This window comes from Enhydra lutris, unplaced genomic scaffold (assembly GCF_002288905.1).
Source record: "Enhydra lutris kenyoni isolate GAN:26980312 unplaced genomic scaffold, ASM228890v2 scaffoldscaffold5, whole genome shotgun sequence".
Taxonomy (NCBI): Eukaryota; Metazoa; Chordata; class Mammalia; order Carnivora; family Mustelidae; genus Enhydra; species Enhydra lutris.
The window spans coordinates 2,342,127-2,359,935 of NW_019154089.1; the positions used below are offsets into that span (position 1 = coordinate 2,342,127).

The following is a 17,809-nucleotide window of genomic DNA, read 5'->3' on the forward strand; positions in this document are numbered from 1 at the left end:
TGCTTTAAATTTTTTTTATCATAAATGAACTTTTTTTTTCAACTTTTGTATTGTGGCAGAGTACACAGTATAAAATTTAACCATCTTAGCCATTTTAAGCATACAGTTTAGTAGTGTCAAAAATACATTCACACTGTTATGCAGCCAGTCTCCAGAACTCTTTATCTTGTAAAACTGAAACCACACTAAACAACAGACACCCTATTTCCCCTTCCCCCAGCAACCACTGTTCTTTCTGTCTTTGTGAATTTGACTATTCTGGATACCTCATATAAGTGGAATTATATTGTATGATTTTGTATCTGGCTTATTTCCCTTAGCATAAATTGTTCAAGGCTAATACATATTGTAGCATGTATCAGAATTTCCTTTACGACTGAATGATATTCTGGGTGCTTGGATGGCTCAGTGGGTTAAGCCTCTGCCTTCGGCTCAGGTCATGATCTCAGGGTCCTGGGATCAAGGCTCGCATGGGGCTCTCTGCTCAGTGGAGAGCCCCCGCTCTGCCTGCCTCTCTGCCTACTTGTGATCTCTCTATGTCAAATAAATAAATAAAATCTTTAAAAAAAAAAAAAAGAATAATATTCCACTCTATCTCTGTGGCACTTTTTGTGTTACTCTTCGTGCAAAAGATGGATAGGTGTCTTTTGGTTGTTGTGAATGTTGCTGCTATAAGCATTAGTGCACAAGTATATCTTTGGTTCCCAGCTTTCACTCTTTGGAGGATAGACCCGTAAGTGGAATTGCTAGATCATATGGTGATTCTATGTTTAATTATGTGAACAACTGCCATGCTGTTATCCATAATGGCTATATGATTTAACATTACTACCAGCAAGGCATTGGGTTCTCATATCTCCACATCTTTGCCAACATGTTTTGTTTCTTGATAGTAACTATTTTAGTGGCTGTGAAGTGGTTTTGTGTTTTGATTTGCATTTTCCTAATGATTAGTGATGAGTTGATATGTTTTGGTAATGTAGTTTTGTGTGTGCTTCAGGTAGAACTAGAAATACTGAAATGAGATGTTGTTAATAAGTATGTTCAGATAATGTAGTTAAAAAGATGGTGTTGGCATCATAGATAGAGGTTGGTGGCTGCTCAAAAGAGCTTTCCCATATTGGCAAGGCCTTGGTAGTAGTGCCCTCCATAGTTCAGAATTTGGTCCTCGTTTTTTAGTTCTGGAAGCTGGAATTTGTTTGAGCACCCAGAATTAACCAGGTCCTCAGTGTATGCTGTGTGTGGTGTATAAATCCTCTCAAAATCAACAGTGATGAATATGTAAAGTACATTTAGGGATACACCTAGAGGGAGTGTGTGATTTCCTAACTGGGATATTTGTGTGAATTCCAAGACTCTCCTTTCCCATTATCACATTACTTAGGGTGCTAAATTAATGATTATAAATTTTCATGGTGAGCCTGGAATTTAAAGGGGGAAGGGGCAGACAGGATGATGTTCAGTTGTTATTTCATGTAGACTTTGTAAAGACTTGTTGCATCATCCTGTGACGGAATCTCCCACTGAAAGAACCATCAGATTCCAGGCCTTTGCCATGGACTCTGTCAAATTCCAGCCTGTTGTCAACCTCCTTACAAAAACTTCTCTCTTTGCCCTTGAAGAATGAGGAGTTCCTGAGCATCCCTTTAAAGTGCTGCCTTTTCTTTACATACCTAAGATTTATTCATATAATTGAGTACTGGAGCGCCTGGGTGGCTCAGTTGGTTAAGTGTCTGACGTCAGCTCAAGTCATGATCTCAGGGTCCTGGGATTGAATCCAGCATCAGGTTCCCCACTCACTGGGGCATCTGTTTATCTTTCTCCCCGTTTGTGCTCTCTCTCTCAAATAAATAAATAAAACCTTTAAATTAAAAACAAATAATTGGGGCACCTGAGTGGCTCAGTGGGTTAAGCCTCTGCCTTTGGCTCAGGTCATGATTTCAGGGTCCTGGGATCCAGCCCCACATGAGCTCTCTGCTCACCAGGGAGCCTGCTCCCCCCCCCCCCCCCCCCCGCCTGCCTATTTGCAGTCTCTTTCTCTGTCAAATAAAATCTTAAAAAAAAAACCCACAAAAATAAGAAATAAAAAATAAAAACAAATAATTGAGTACCTACCATACTCAGAACACTCTTCCTAACCTAGCATACTTTGATCACACTATAGTTCTGCCTTCCTGGTCACCTAGGGAGTGACTGGTTTCTATTTTAAGGGACTATCATTAGCTCACCGTACTAATGATAAGCATGAATTTAAACTCCTCACTCTTCACTTATGTGGTACTTGAACCTCTGATGTTTTTCTTTCTCCCACAGCAATGGCACAAGCATGATATCATTGATCATTCCTCCCAAAGACCAGATTTCACGAGTGGCAAAAATGTTAGCAGATGAGTTTGGAACTGCATCTAACATTAAGTCACGAGTAAACCGCCTTTCAGTCCTGGGAGCCATTACATCTGTACAACAAAGACTCAAACTTTATAACAAAGGTAATCTAGAGCTTGATCATTTTCCTCCTCTACTTTGTCTTGGTTATATTGTCAATTTGATCCCCTGATGCTCTTGGTCACTAATGGGTTTTTTCCAGATATCAGCAGTGTCCCTTTGGTTGGAATTTAAACCCTTTTTTTTTTTTTTTTTTTTTTTTTTTAAGTAACATTCTTTAAAGTAGTAGTTACTTAAAGACATAAATCCTCCCTTTTAAAACATCTCAATAATTTTTGAAATTATGGAGAGAACTCTCCAGGAGAGATTTACAAACATTTCTGCTTTATTTAAATTAAGATTTAAAGGAACCAGGGACATGGGGCACCTGGCTGGCTCAGCTGGTAGAGCATGTCACTGTTGATCTCCAGGTTGTACGTTTGAGCCCCATGCTGTGTATAGGGATTACTGAAAAATAAAATCTTTAAAAAAGAATTCAAAGTAAGGGAGCAGGGACAGTAGACTGTTGGAATATTTTCTATTACTTGAGGAAAATTAGCTGTGGATTTAAGTAGAGAAATTGTGTTTTTTGCAGTACCTCCAAATGGCCTGGTTGTTTACTGTGGTACAATTGTAACAGAAGAAGGAAAGGAAAAGAAAGTCAACATTGACTTTGAACCTTTCAAACCAATTAATACGTCATTGTATTTGTGTGACAACAAATTCCATACAGAGGTAAGAAGTTCAAGCACAGAATATTGTCATCATTCCAGAAAGAAACCGCATACCCATTAGCAGTTATTACTGATCCTTGCCTCATTCCCACCCCCGCAAGATCTCTCTGCTCTGGGCCATGACTGATCTTTACTGTCTTTCTAGATTTGCTTATGTTGGGCGTTTCGTATAGTGGGTGGCTTTTTGCAACTGGTTTCTTTAAGTACATCAGTACTTCATCCCTTTTGATCACCAAATGATACTTGGCCCCATTTTATTTTTCTGTTCATCAGTTGATGGGCATTTCTGTTTGGCTATTAGGAATAATGCTGCTCTGAACATACATGTATGGATTTTTGGATGACAAAATATTTTCATGGGGGAGAGGCGGCTATATGCTTAGGAATGGAATTTCTGGGTAATTTGGTAACTGTTTAACCTTTTGAAGAATTGCCAGACTGTTTGCTAGGTCATTGTATCACAAGGCCAGCTGTTTCAAAAAAATAAGACTTTACATTTATCATGACACAGTGACATAATCATTCAGCATGTTTGAGGAAAGTGCTAAACTGAGTTTAGAGAACTAGTTAGAGGTGAAGATATAATTGCCTAACCTGATCTCTGTCTCTTCCTATATACCCATGATACTTAGCACCCTTAGTTTTCAGCTCACAAATTACAAATCTTGAGGCCTGTAAGAGCTTTTTTCACCCCCATGAAACTTTTGAGTGACAGAGCTGCCATAAGATAAAATTAAAGGGTGGAAAGGAAGCCTCATTAGAGTGACCTAAATCAGTCAACAGTAGAACAATCAGGAATTCACAGCTGGCTCCTAGTTCAGTCTTTTGCTTTTCATCGACCTAGGGAAAAACCTCTACAGTGGAATTAGAACTGACATTTGTCAACACAGTTTACAGTGGATGATTTTTGCTAACTTGACAGGAAGTCCAATTCCAGTTGGATCTTGGTTTGTTGCATTGATGGTTGAGACTTTCTCTGGGCTGTCTTGCCAACCTCCTCTGGCAAAAGCTTCATTGGGAAGGTCTTACCCGGTCCTACTTACCTGTATCTAGTAAACTCTCTAGATTCTGAGTCTTGTTAATTTAAATAGCACCTGCTACTCGTGTTACCTAGCTTTAAACTTACTTATTAAGCTAGCTTCGTTGGTATTTCTAAAGCTTAACTCTTCCAAGGTACTGTTTAATCTTGCTAGCTTTGTTTATTTTGGCTTTTAATCGATACATTGATAACTAGATATTAATGTGATATATTGCACCACACAATTTATGTCCTGTTTAATCAGGATAATTACACATTCTTACAAAGGACAAGTATTCCCTGATGAGCAGAATTACTGAAAACCTAAACTCAATCAAGCTACTTAACAGATTGTGATGTAATGTGCGTAACATTCATGTCTTAATGCTAATTATCAGACATGGTATGGTTAAAGATTGATTCTTAATGATTAATCTGCTTTCTGGTCAATTCTTAAAAGAAATTTTCTTCCCTAGTTAAAATGGAATGGGTATTTCTTAGCTCCAAAAAAGCCTGGCCCCTAGCAGTTAGTCATTTAGCAGGTGCACAGACTCTCATCATGAAAACTTGCCCATCCATATGGGTTCCCAGGACTGTTTAAATATTTGCTCTTTCAGGAGGCAGAACTACAGGGATGTAATTACATGCTAACCCAGAAGGAGGGGTTTCCCCCACAAAGACCAAATCATTTAGCTATATAAATACCTTTAAAATAAGATTTTTATATCCTGATATCATTAAGGATGCTCAAGACATAGGAGTTAAGTGAAACATCTCAAAACTAGATCTTTTTATAGACTTTTTTCCTGGTATTTTTTTACTCCTGGAGCCCTACTCTGTAGAGTTGATTTATAGGATACTCTTTGCTATAATGAATACTGCCTGTTGATGCTGGGGTTGTACAGAAAGTAGCTTTTGGAGGTTGGTTTTTTTTTGTTGTTGTTGGTTTGGTTTTTTGAGGTTAGACTTTAAATTTGAACGTGATGTTCCATGGATTGCCATCACTCTAAATCAAATCAAGGACTAGAATAAAAACCCTAGATCTCTGTTGCTTTTTTTCCTGCATCTGGTTAAAAATTGTACGTATGGGTTAGTTATAACTGAAGTCTAACTTATTCCATAAAATGGCTTTTCTAAGTATTCATACCATCTTGGATGGGGTGAAAGTGCTTGCATATGTCCTTTTAGACTTTGTCTTGACCCTAGAAAAGCTTTGGGATTTATTGTATGGTACTTACGTTTGCTTTCCAGGCTCTTACAGCACTACTTTCAGATGACAGCAAGTTTGGCTTCATTGTAATAGATGGTAGTGGTGCACTTTTTGGCACACTCCAAGGAAACACAAGAGAAGTCCTGCACAAATTCACTGTGGATCTCCCAAAGAAACATGGTAACACAGGAAGAGAACATGAGCCCACTTTCCTTGTGTCTAGCAATAAGGAAACGAATACTACAGTTGACCCTTTAAAAGTGTGGGGGTTAACAGCACCAACCCAGCTGCACATAACTTTTATTGAATATATGCATATTTAACTTTTGCCTCCCCCAAAACTTACCTACTAATAACCTGTTCCTGGGAAGCCTTAGCATTAATGTAAACAGTCGATTAACATGTTAGTATGTTATGTTGTATTTTGTACTGTATTCTTAAAGTTAGAGAAAAGAAAATGTTACTAAAATCATATGGAAGAGAAAATACATAATACAGAACTATTTGGTATTTATCCAAAAAAAAATCATGTATAAGTGGACCCACACAATTCAAACCTTTATTATTTAAGGGTCAACTGTCGGGGGCTGGTGACTGGCTCATTTGGCGGAGCATGCAACTCTTGATCTCTGGGTTATAAGTTCAAGGCCCACCTTTGGGAGTAGAGATTGCTTTAAAAAATAAAACGTTTTTCTTTTAAAGAGGGGTCGACTGTATAATGGAGGGGAATAAATCCAGAGGATGGGAGAAGCATCATGAAATGACTCATGACTCCTTGGTGCCTTTGGCTTCTCTTTTGATAAAATAATTAGTAGTTACTCTCTAAAAATGTCAGTTTATGCCAAACATTTAGTTAAGGAAGTAGTGATTTTTGTTTGTCCTTTTGTTGGGTAATGACATGATTATTTAGTTTTTAATTAGCAAATTATTTTGTACTTTTTTAATGATGGCCCCTTTCCCCCCCACTTTTTATGTCAAAGGTAGAGGAGGTCAATCAGCCTTGCGTTTTGCTCGTTTAAGAATGGAAAAGCGACATAACTATGTTCGGAAAGTAGCTGAGACTGCTGTACAGCTGTTTATTTCTGGGGACAAAGTGAATGTGGCTGGTCTTGTTTTAGCTGGATCAGCTGACTTTAAAACTGAACTAAGTCAATCTGATATGTTTGATCAGGTAAGTGAGAAGTTGATGCTCTGTCAGTTATGTTGTTGGGTCGGAATAAGTGTGTCCATTGAGTACTGGGATGTGCACATCTGTTTTGGTTTTCAAGTGATGTATTTCATGTTTAAAAACCTAGCTCTAAAGGGGTGCCTGGGTGGCTCCGTGGGTTGAGCCTCTGCATTCGGCTCAGGTCATGATCTCAGGGTCCTGGGATTGAGCCCTGCATTGGCCTCTCTGCTTGGTGGGGAGTCTGCTTCCCCCCTCTCTGCCTGCCTCTCTGCCTACTTGTGATCTTTCTCTCTGCCAAATAAGTAAAGTCTTTAAAAAAAAAAAAAACAAACCTAGCTCTAAAAAACAAATAGAAAATAACCTACCTCAGAACAGGCAGAATTCCAGGTGTTTAAAAAACATTCCCCCAGGGGTACCTGGGTGGCTTAGTGGGTTAAGTGTCTGCCTTCAACTCAGTTCATGATCCTGGAGTTCTTTTTTTTTTTTAAAGATTTTGTTTATTTATTTGTCAGAGAGAGAGAGAGGGAGAGAGAGCAGGCAGACAGAATGGCAGGCAGAGGCAGAGGGAGAAGCAGGCTCCCTGCTGAGCAAGGAGCCTGATGTGGGACTCGATCCCAGGACACTGGGATCATGACCTGAGCCGAAGGCAGCTGCTTAACCAACTGAGCCACCCAGGCGTCCTTTTTTTTTTTTTTTTAAAGAAAGAAAGATTCCCCCATACTTTCCTGGGTCTTTTCTATCTTTCAAAACCAACCATTTTTATTTCTTTTTTTTTTTTTTTAAGGATTTTATTTATTTATTTGAGAGCAAGCACAAGAGCAGGGTGAGGTTCAGAGGGAGAAGCAGACTCCCCACCAAGCAGGGAGCCTCATGCAAGGCTCAGTTCTGGGACCCCAGGATCATGCCCTGAGCTGAAGGCAGACTCTTAACCAACGAAGATGTGCCCCAAACCAATCATTTTTATATAGAGTCATTCTGGTCCTATGCCAGCTCCTAGTTTAGTGGATTGCCATAATTGGCTTCCAAATGGAGTGTGATGTCAAAGAAACTAGGGGATAAAAGTTTTTCTGCTCTTTTTCTGATTTATGCCTGGAGGTAAATAAAGCAGTGAAACCCAGCAGTGTGACAGAGCTGATTAGCCTGAAGCATTTAATCCAGAAAGATCTTTTGGTTTATAACTTGGCCCTGACATAACACTATTCCCAAGGTGCTCTACTGGAGAGGGAGTAGCATTACGGTAGAAGTCTCAACCAAAGAAGTGGTATTGTACTCTACAAATTTAGTATGGCAGGGACTAATAGTCCCCCGTTTCCTTCTTATTGGTGATTAATGAGTTGGCCTCTTAAGGTCTAATTGAATGGTGATATAATTAGCTGGGGAAGTTAACCTTGACAGTGTTGCTCACTGAGACCTGCTTGTGAATAAATTGGGTTCTTTCCCTGTGTTCTTCCCCCTTAGACTTCAGTGTTCATAATGCTGAGCTTTGCATGCCATTAAGAAGTAGTGGTCTCAGTAAAGGTGTTTTCAAACTAACGATTTTTTTTTAAATGTGTGTGTGTATGTCAGAGGTTGCAATCAAAAGTTTTAAAATTAGTTGATATTTCCTATGGTGGCGAAAATGGATTCAACCAAGCTATTGAGTTATCTACTGAAGTCCTCTCCAACGTGAAATTCATTCAAGAGAAGAAATTAATAGGTATCAGTGAAATGCAATTTATTTACTTACTTTCTGAAATGTTTTTGTGTGTGTGTTTGTATGTACATGATATATGTATGTAACAAGATGCTGAGAAGGTAAAAGAGGAAGATTTAGCAGTTGTATTAAAAAACTTCCTCGTGTAATCATTAATCTTCCTTTAGTTGTTAATTCTTTTTTTTTTTTTTTTTAGTTGTGAATTCTAATAAATGTGCTTTATATGTCCTTTTTTTTTACCCTTTGGCAATTGGAGCCAAACTTCAGTCTTATTTTGCATATTTTCCTTTGTAATAGAGTGATGAATAGAGAGCCCAAATAGAGATTAATCTGGCCATTATTTGGCTTTGTTTCTGATTTAACGGAGCACACATACTTTTCCAAATGGCTGTGTATTTGGCCCAGCCCTTAACCTCTTGAGTGGAATTCTGGAGCCTCAACTAGAGTGGTAATCATTTTTCACTGACTTCTGGCACGTAACTCATTTTTGAGTTGATTTTTTTTTTTTCTCTCGGATTTTGAGCAAGAAAGTCTATCTACAAAGGAAATTTTAATATATGTACTTACTGACCTGTTCCTAATCACAGGACGATACTTTGATGAAATCAGCCAGGACACGGGCAAGTACTGTTTTGGAGTTGAAGATACACTAAAGGCTTTAGAAATGGGAGCTGTAGAGATTCTAATAGTCTATGAAAATCTGGATATCATGAGATACGTTCTTCATTGCCAAGGCACAGAAGGTATGAGAATTAGAAAATAAAGTAAGATTGCTTTTTGTTAGTGAGCTCTTTGTTCTGGAACTTGAGGTGGAGATTTGGGGAAGGTGGCTTTAGTCTTCATAAATTGTTTTGCTTTAACTGATAAATGTCTGCTTAAGACTGTTACATTTCCTGAGGAAAAGAACTGCATCTTGAAGTCTTTGGTGTTTATGTATGGTAAGAGCATTGTACCTGGTAGACACACAGTACATGCAGACTAGTATGTTTATGAAAAGAAGGTTGATAGGAGTTCAGAAACCCTTTTATCTAGCTTCACTTACCTCATGAGACTTACATCTGTTAGTATATGAAAACCAGGTTAACACATTTTTTCCTAATACTGCAGAGGAGAAAATTCTCTATCTAACTCCAGAACAAGAGAAGGATAAATCTCATTTCACAGACAAAGAGGTATGTGGTTGTTTTCCTAGTTTGCTGGTACATGCAGGGAAACATAAATCCATGTTAGAGCACTGGCAACATAAGAGCATCCACCTTGGGAAACCAAATTCCATGCTATTGGCACTTGGGGGTTGGGGGCAGCAGGAGGTGATCACCTCTTAACTGTTCCACACCACTCTGACTCCCAAGGAAGGAGGCCATGGCATGGTTATGGTGGTTCATTATTTTTAGAGTAGTTAAGCATTCTCATTCTTGAAAGAGTAGAGAAGATTTGACCGACTAGTGCCTCTTCTGCACTGTGAATCTGTATTGCTTTCTTCACTTACTTGCTCAGCTCTTACACTGAAATACCTTCTGCAGGTTTAGTCTAAATGCATCACTGTAGTAAAGTCTCCCCCGCCTGGCACAGATCCCTTAAGGATAGTAGCTTCCTCAAATTGGGAGTTAAAGGACTTTGTTTTTTAACAAGGCTACTCCTAAACCAGTTCTGTTGCATCTCTTCTTGGTTGTTAAATGAGTGCTACCTGGAGACACTTTACGACAGCCTGACTTTAGAAATAACAACAGGAACCACCAGAAGTGTGTGTTGACATTTCATCAGTGAAACAGAGCCTGAGGAGGAATGTTATTTAAAATAGAACTTCTGTGCTATTAGAATTATGTCAGTAGAAACCACAGTTCAGAGAGAGAGGGAGTTGTATACCCACTTAATGAGAGGAAGAATGATAATAATGATGGATGGGGAGGATAGGGCCGCTAAGTCTTGGTATAGCCTGATCCATTTTTTTGGTATCTCATGGTCGCCCTTATAGACAGGACAAGAACATGAGCTGATTGAGAGCATGCCCCTGCTGGAATGGTTTGCTAACAACTATAAAAAATTTGGAGCTACGTTGGAAATTGTCACAGATAAGTCACAAGAAGGATCCCAGTTTGTGAAAGGATTTGGTGGAATTGGAGGTGAGTAGCAACTAAGGAAAATAAACTTAAGGCCAGGGTCTCAAGCCAAAGCTTTCCTGGTTATCGAAAAGTCAAGTTACTTCAGGCAGAGTGGCTTATCATTGACCATGGCAGGAGATTGAGGCAACACATGGTTGCACGTTCCTTGGTTGGGACCCTTTTTTAAAGATTTGAGAGAGAGGAGAGTATATGTGCATGGTGAGGAGGGACGGGGAAATGGAGACACAAACCCAAGCAGACTCTGTGCTGAGCGCGAGCCTGACATAGGGCTTGATCCACCACCTGGACATCACAACCTGACCCGAGCCTAAACCAAGAGTCAAAACACCCAACCAACAGTGCCACCACCCAGGCACCCCATGGTTAGGACCATTTTTTATTATCATCTGTTTACTATAATTCTACAAATTCCTTTTTTTTTTTTTTTTTTTTTTTTTTTTTAAGATTTTATTTATTTGAGAGGGAGAGAAAGAGAGAGAGCACAAGAGGGGGTAAAGTCAGAGGGAGAAGCAGACTCCTGGGACTCCAGGATCATGACCAGAGCCAAAGGCTGTCACTTAACCAACTGAGCCACCTAGGTGCCCCTACAAATTGCTTATTGAAGTGAACCTTCACCATCCTGTAAACATAGGTGATTTACTCTTTGATTTGCTTCCCCAGGTATCTTGCGGTACCGAGTAGATTTCCAGGGAATGGAATACCAAGGAGGAGATGATGAATTTTTTGACCTTGATGACTACTAGGTAGTCGACATGGGTCCGGCAAAACGTGCCTCACCCTCCAGCATCCAACCCAAGGAGCATACCCGTGGTGGAATCCAAACAGATCCCTGCCTTACAATTGGAACATTTCCAGAACTTAATCCATGAGCATTGGATATTGAAAAGAAAACCGAAACAAAACCAGACCCAACCCTACACTTTGGTTTGTCATGGTGTCAGCGCAGCAGCCTACAACTAAGTTCCTAAAATGCCACTTTGGACTAATTTAAAAAATCCCAGTTTTTACTTTTACTCGATGGTGAAATTGGTTGCTCTTGTATTTTATGAAAAAAAAAAAAAATGATTTTTTTAACCTTCATACATAGAATCAAAATACTTTAACTGCTGTAAACCTTCAAAAGTTAATAGAAATGAGATCATACTGGTTTGTTTCTTATTTTGATTGGAGAAAAATTAAATTGCTGCATTTCGCAGTGACCCATTTACATGGCATTCTCAGCTTAGACTGCATAAGAAGAAATACACGCGGTGAAATGTTGGAACCATACTCTCTTGGTCTCTGTTTAATGTTGAAAGGGTGAGCTAATAGGAGGCAATTTGAACTTCACTCCCTCACACTACTCTTCCCCCTCCAGACTGTCAGTTTCAAGGATGCAAACTGCATTGCAAAGTCAAACTGACATATATGAAGCATTTGGGCCAAGTGCACTGTTTCCTTCCACCTGTTTTGCAGGCGCATTTGTGCCTGGGGTTTGGGAACCCTTAGCATCAGTTGCATTGACAAGGGTTCCCATAATAGCCTACTAGAAACCAATTTCGGATGGGTATGATGGGGCTTCTGTGCTATTGCTGGGATTGGGAGAAATAAAACATGCAATTTAAGTGGACGCAAAGAAATTTAAAGAATATTTTATTTTGCTTGGGTCTGTCCTTGGTAAAAGGGAGGTGGTCGTGTTTTCCTTGTGTTGGATGGCATGAGATTATGTGAATGTTTTGATTTTTTACAAATGAACTGCAAGGTTTTTCACAGGAACGACTGACAAGACATGTATGACTGTGCATGTAATTATAAACCCCTGACCTCCTGGTGGGGTTGGAGCATCTGTTTCAAATATGGGACTTAACAGGCACCTCTCATAAGAGAAATTATGGGAGGGGGTGGGGAGGGCAGGGGTGGGACGGGATGGGACACAGCTTCTGGCACCAAGGACTTAACTATGGTGGATCTAAAAGTGGGCCTAAAAACCTGAAGCTTATGCTTCACAGCTGGGCTCTAAGTGGGACTTGACCTCAGCTGACATGCAAGGTCATGGCGTGCCCGAGGTGGTGACAGTGAATAAAGTGTATAGGATGTGCCCAGTGGTAGCAATGAAAAAAAGCATACCAAATGGACTTTGAAGGACCAAAGGTTTTAAAAGTCAATTGGTATCATTCCCACACTGATAGGGTAGTGGGGTGCATTTGGTTTTCAAATTGGGTACTTTTAACACTTTAGTGCCTGACTGCTGTTCTTCACTGACTTGACTCAGTCACTCGTAGCTTTATTGGTCTGAACCAGCTCCTTGTTCCCAGGTTGCAGACCTGCCTATCGTTCCAATAATCCTGTTTCACTTGAATGAAGGGAGTATGTCTTAACTGTAAAGCTTCTGGTTCTCACACTGTACTCTGAGGTCCAAATGACTGTCTTTCAATGTATAACCTGATGTCTCAACCCCCAGTGAGAAGAGTCAATTCTTTGGTATTCACCAACGTGGGAGGCTTCACCGGAACAGGCTTTTGCTTTGGGCTCTGCTGTTTGTTTGCAGAACACCCAAGAGCGAGCAAACATGCTCTCTTCACAGCAGTACCGTAGGGTTTTGCCATTGTAAATGGGTCTAATGTGATATGACAAGACCAGAGAAATTGGATGTAAATTTACATTTTTGAATATGCTTGTTGTTTCACGATACATTTAGGGTATGCAGCTCCTTTTGTAGTTTTTATTTTTACTATTTAAGTTTGGAAATGATGCCAAATTTTTGTATTTCTTTAATCAATGTGTTCTCTTTGGTGATATATATTGCATTATATATTGATGTGTGTATCAATATATACTGATATGTATTACACTTACACATACAAACACGTAAATAAGAGGGGGTGAAAACCGTAGCCTTTGCATTCTCTATAGCCTCTACAGAGAGATCCTAAGCAGCGAAATCTTGGTGTTGTGATGTACAGAAATGGAGAAGAGTATTAAACCATATTTAAGAATACACTTTGTGTGCCTGAGATTCTTTAGGATTGTTCCCTGGCAAGGTCTGAGCCACAGAGATATATTATGAGTGAGCTCTCCAAGGCGTAATAATAGCTAATAACTTTTCAAGCCTTAGATTTTAGTTTTCTTTGTTACGTTTGCCTATGGAAAGGTATATACAAAAGATGCCTGGGGTCATGATCCCAAAGTTAACATCAGAAGGAGGTGCTGGGGCAAATCTAGTTTGTAGCTTCCCTGATTCATATGTGCACCAAAGGAAAACCTGCCTCTTCTTTAAAAAGCTCTTTCAAGTATGTTATCCCATGTAACTTGAGATTTCATGGAGGTAGATGGTGTGCCCATTCTACAACTGATGAAACAGGCCTGCAGTGGTGAAGCCAGATTTTACCCCAGGCCTAATTCCAAAGTTACTCCTTTTTCTACATCTGGTTACCTTGGGATGGTCCAGACTTGAACAGCAGAAGCTAAGTAAGCTTTGTTCTCCCAGACCTGGTGTACTAGGTAGGAGAGTAATAACCTCATGCAAGAGCAAGCCTTCCAAGTTGGGTCAAGAGAAGAGAATTTCATTTGCAGATTTTCATTTGCTTTTCCCAAAGATGGAAGTGCTTAGGGTTCCTATTTGGTGTTTCAGGGAGCCTAGTTAAAAAACCAAGCCTAGTGGTGCAGCATTTCCTTTCTCCCTATTTAAGGAAATACATTTCACAAATTGACCAGTAGTGCTGCCAGATTTAGATGATAGCCTTGATGAAACCTAGTTACACTCTGATAAGGGGTAGACTTGCTTGTGCATGGTGGAGGTATATAATTTTCCTCCTAATGGCATCCCTAGGTGCTGTTTGAAGTCAAAAGTTGGAAGGCAGCACACTAGTGCTGGGTACGTGGGCTGTTGTATTTGCCTGTCTGGGCCTGTAGCGTTTGCCATCTTTTGTTCTCTGGCTCCGGTTCTCATGCTGTGACGCTCCCAGACAGGCACACTCGATTCAGGGCTGAGTGCCAAGGTGGAATTTAAGCCTCATGCCAGCTTATCCCTTGTTGCCAATTTGAGCGAGCGCCTGCTGGGACTCCCACCTGCCAAGTCCCACCCTGGTGGGACTCTGCCTCCAGGGACATAGGAAATGACCAGCCAAAGGGTATGGAAGCACTGGATGCCAAAGTTGCTGAGGACGTGGCTGAATAACAGAAACTAGAGGTACACATGGAAACAATTCACCTCCAGGGTTCTTTGATAATCAGCTCTAAACCCTGTCTGGGAATGCCGTTTCAGGTATAATCTGAAATTGCTTGGTAGGCTCATCATGGGGCTTAGTTAAGAGTCCAGGTCAGACAGTCACCTCTTAGGACAAACACCTTTAGTTCTGGCTCTGCATAAGTTGGCCTTGTGATTTCAGCTAAGTCCCTATTCCTTAGTTTCCCCACCAGGGTAAGGAAGTCTGTGATTCTAAAGAGCCTTAAAAGCCTTAATGCTATCAAGGGTAGCATCATGGTGAGCAAATCTGACAGTGACACTTTGGCTAATTATTTTAATGTCTCTGAACAGCAATTTCCCTACCTGTAATAATGCCTATTCCATAAGGACTGTCAAGGATTAAATGCAGTAAGCATGTGAAATGCATAGTACGGTGCCTGGCATTTTGCAAGCGTTCAGATGGGAGCTGTCTCCAATGGTCCTATACTATCAACCTTGGTCCTCTGGAAGTAGCCAGGGTGAGTCTGCACTGGCAACCACGAGGTGGTGCTAGAGTTAAGGATACCGGCTGTGGAATGAATTTGTTGCTTCTGGTGGGGAGATTTCTGACCGGCATTAAGAGGTACCTGGGACAGCTTGTTTACCTTAAATTTTTGAGAAATGTAGAGGGCAAACTACTAAAGGATGTAGGGATGACCAAACATCAGGGAGAACCCAGGAGTCTCAATCTGGGCTTTGAGCTACCCATTTGTAAAATAACTACAATCACCAACATTGGTTGAACTGTTACCGGACACAAGTACTGTGTCACGAGCATCATCTCATTTAATCCTTAGAAAAGCAATGAGGTGGATATTGTTTTATATCTGCCCATCCAAGTTCATAAGCTACTAAGTGACAAAATCTGGAACTCAAAGACAAGTCTATGTGGTTACAAAGCCAATGTAAATGCAGATCATTCCTCACTCAAGAAGGGAGAGAACAGTCGGCTGGTACTGCTAAGAAGATATGTGGACTCATTTCACCAGCCCTTGTGCTTTCAGGGACAACCAACAGCTCAGATTCATCTGGAAGGTACCCATCTAGCAATTCTATCCTTCCCTCAACACATACAAGTTTTGACTGGTCAACCCAGCACCACAGTTGATGGATAAAAGGAGCTTCCTTGGACTCTCTAAAAGATCCCTGTAATTGATTCAACATCTTCAGAGAAGAATGTACACACAAAATGGAATTTCTCAGAGACTAGGGCATCTGCCCCTGCTCTTAATATGTCATCAGCAGGACAATTAAAGAAATTGGAATGTGGACTCTAGACAAAAAGTACTGTATCAATGTTAAATCTCCTGAATTTGATAACTCTACTGTGGTTATGTAAGAGAATACCCTTTTTCTTAGAAAATACACATTGAAGTATCAAGGGTTTATAATAGAAAAATTGTGAAATTTCAGAAATATAGAGGTGAAAAAGCATTATTTAACTATCTTTAACAGTTTAGAATCATCATGAACATCCATTATAAAACAGTGTGATGATGAGTATTTAGATTCAAACTGGTTCACAAGGTATTTAAAACACAACTTTGGTTTAGTTCTTCATTCAAGTTTGGTTTTCACTCAGGATTTGGGTTTGACTCAGATGTCATCATTTAGAAGCTAGTTCTGCCATAGGGTTTACAGCCCAGGAGAAATCCTTATCCAGTCTTTGCCACCTGGCCCAGGTTACAAAGGAGAGCAGAGGCAGGACCATGAGAGGAGCTGCTGTCACATGCCTCAGAGATAAAATCACTCTGGGGTTGGGGGCACCTGACTGGCTCAGTCAGTAGAGCATGTGACTCTTGATCTCTGGGTTGAGTGCAAGCCCCACAATAGGTACAATCTCTACAGATTACTTAAAAAATATATTAAAAGATGGGGCGCCTGGGTGGCTCAGTGGGTTAAAGCCTCTGCCTTCAGCTCGGGTCATGGTCCCGGGGTCCTGGGATCGAGCCCCGCATCGGGCTCTCTGCTCAGCGGGGAGCCTGCTTCCTCCTTTCTCTCTGCCTGCCTCTCTGCCTACTTGTGATCTCTGTCAAATAAATAAAATCTTTTTTAAAAAATTATTTAAAATATATATATATTAAAAGAAAATCACTTTGGGGTTGGTCTGATGCTAGATGGATGAGATAAGGCCATGTAAAGTACAGGGCTTCTTGGGGGCCCTTGACCCCTAGCTTAGTGAACAACCCTAGGGATGATGGGAAGGAGGCAGAGCTGTACCTCAGACCCTAGAGCCCATTCTCAGGACAACAGTGTCATTAGATATTCTAGTCCTTTGTCTACTGTCACACCCTTATACAACTCTTCTGTTGCCCCATACTTTCACTTCTTAAAGAATCAAAATTTTAGTATTTGAAGGGGACCTTGCTACTTCAATCCCCTCATTAAAAAGAGAAGAAAGCTGGGGCACCTGGGTGGCTCAGTGGGTTAAAGCCTCTGCCTTTGGCTCAGGTCATAATCCCAGGGTCCTGGGATCAAGCCCCACATCGGGCTCCCTGCTCAGCGGAGAGCCTGCTTCTCCCTCTCCCTCTGCCTGCCGCTCTTCCTACTTGTGCTATCTCTCTGTCAAATAAATTAAGAAGAGAGAAAGAGAGAAGAAAGCTGAACCCCAGAGACAACATAATGACCTGTCATGCTTGTGCAGCAAATGAGCAAAGCCAACATGAACACCTGATGTTATAGCTCCAAATTCTTTGCTATTAACATATGGATGATCTTGTTATTCTTCATCAAAATTCCATTCTCCCCCTTGTCAGGGATGAGAACAGGGAAGATCAGAGAGTAAATGGCTTGATGCCAAAGACAGAGCTGGGAGGGGAAATGTGGCCAACATCCAGGTGGGGTTATGAAAGCTGTTTTGAAGTCACTTCCCTGTGAGTCAGGATTGGCTTGAGTGGGTAGATTAACTTGCTTCTCCAGCCCCCAGGGTTCCAGATTAGCCCAATCTAGGTTTCCCTGTCAGACTTCCAGCTTTTCCACTCTGCTGAGATACCCTGGCTTCAGCCCCTTCTGCTCAGTTCTCCATCCCCAAACAAAGGAAACCTGGAGGGCAAGCCCATTTCCCAGGGGAGGCTGCAGACCAAGAAAGGAGGGTGGAAACCTCAGACAGAGGCTCTCCAAGGAATGTCAAGGATCTTCTAAGGTAAAGGCAACGAAGCAGGGACAATCTGCCACATGGGGGGAAGGTAGGTGGGAGATCGGAGCAGGATTAAGAAGGAGGAATAACCAGTGTGAT

The 17,809-nt window shown here is 40.8% G+C and overlaps 1 protein-coding gene across 1 annotated transcript in view; it reads left to right on the plus strand.

Moving 5' to 3' along the window:
• LOC111140989 (eukaryotic translation termination factor 1) overlaps window positions 1-13,347 on the plus strand; it is a 30,901-nt gene extending 17,554 nt beyond the window's left edge. The window contains exons 3-11 of the mRNA XM_022493282.1: window positions 2,314-2,489; window positions 3,020-3,159; window positions 5,428-5,566; window positions 6,367-6,557; window positions 8,121-8,250; window positions 8,835-8,990; window positions 9,355-9,419; window positions 10,223-10,370; window positions 11,031-13,347. Coding sequence (XP_022348990.1) covers window positions 2,314-2,489; window positions 3,020-3,159; window positions 5,428-5,566; window positions 6,367-6,557; window positions 8,121-8,250; window positions 8,835-8,990; window positions 9,355-9,419; window positions 10,223-10,370; window positions 11,031-11,113 — 1,228 coding nt within the window. The 3' untranslated portion in view covers window positions 11,114-13,347. The remainder of the gene's footprint in view (window positions 1-2,313; window positions 2,490-3,019; window positions 3,160-5,427; window positions 5,567-6,366; window positions 6,558-8,120; window positions 8,251-8,834; window positions 8,991-9,354; window positions 9,420-10,222; window positions 10,371-11,030) is intronic.
• The last annotated feature ends 4,462 nt before the right edge of the window (window positions 13,348-17,809 follow it).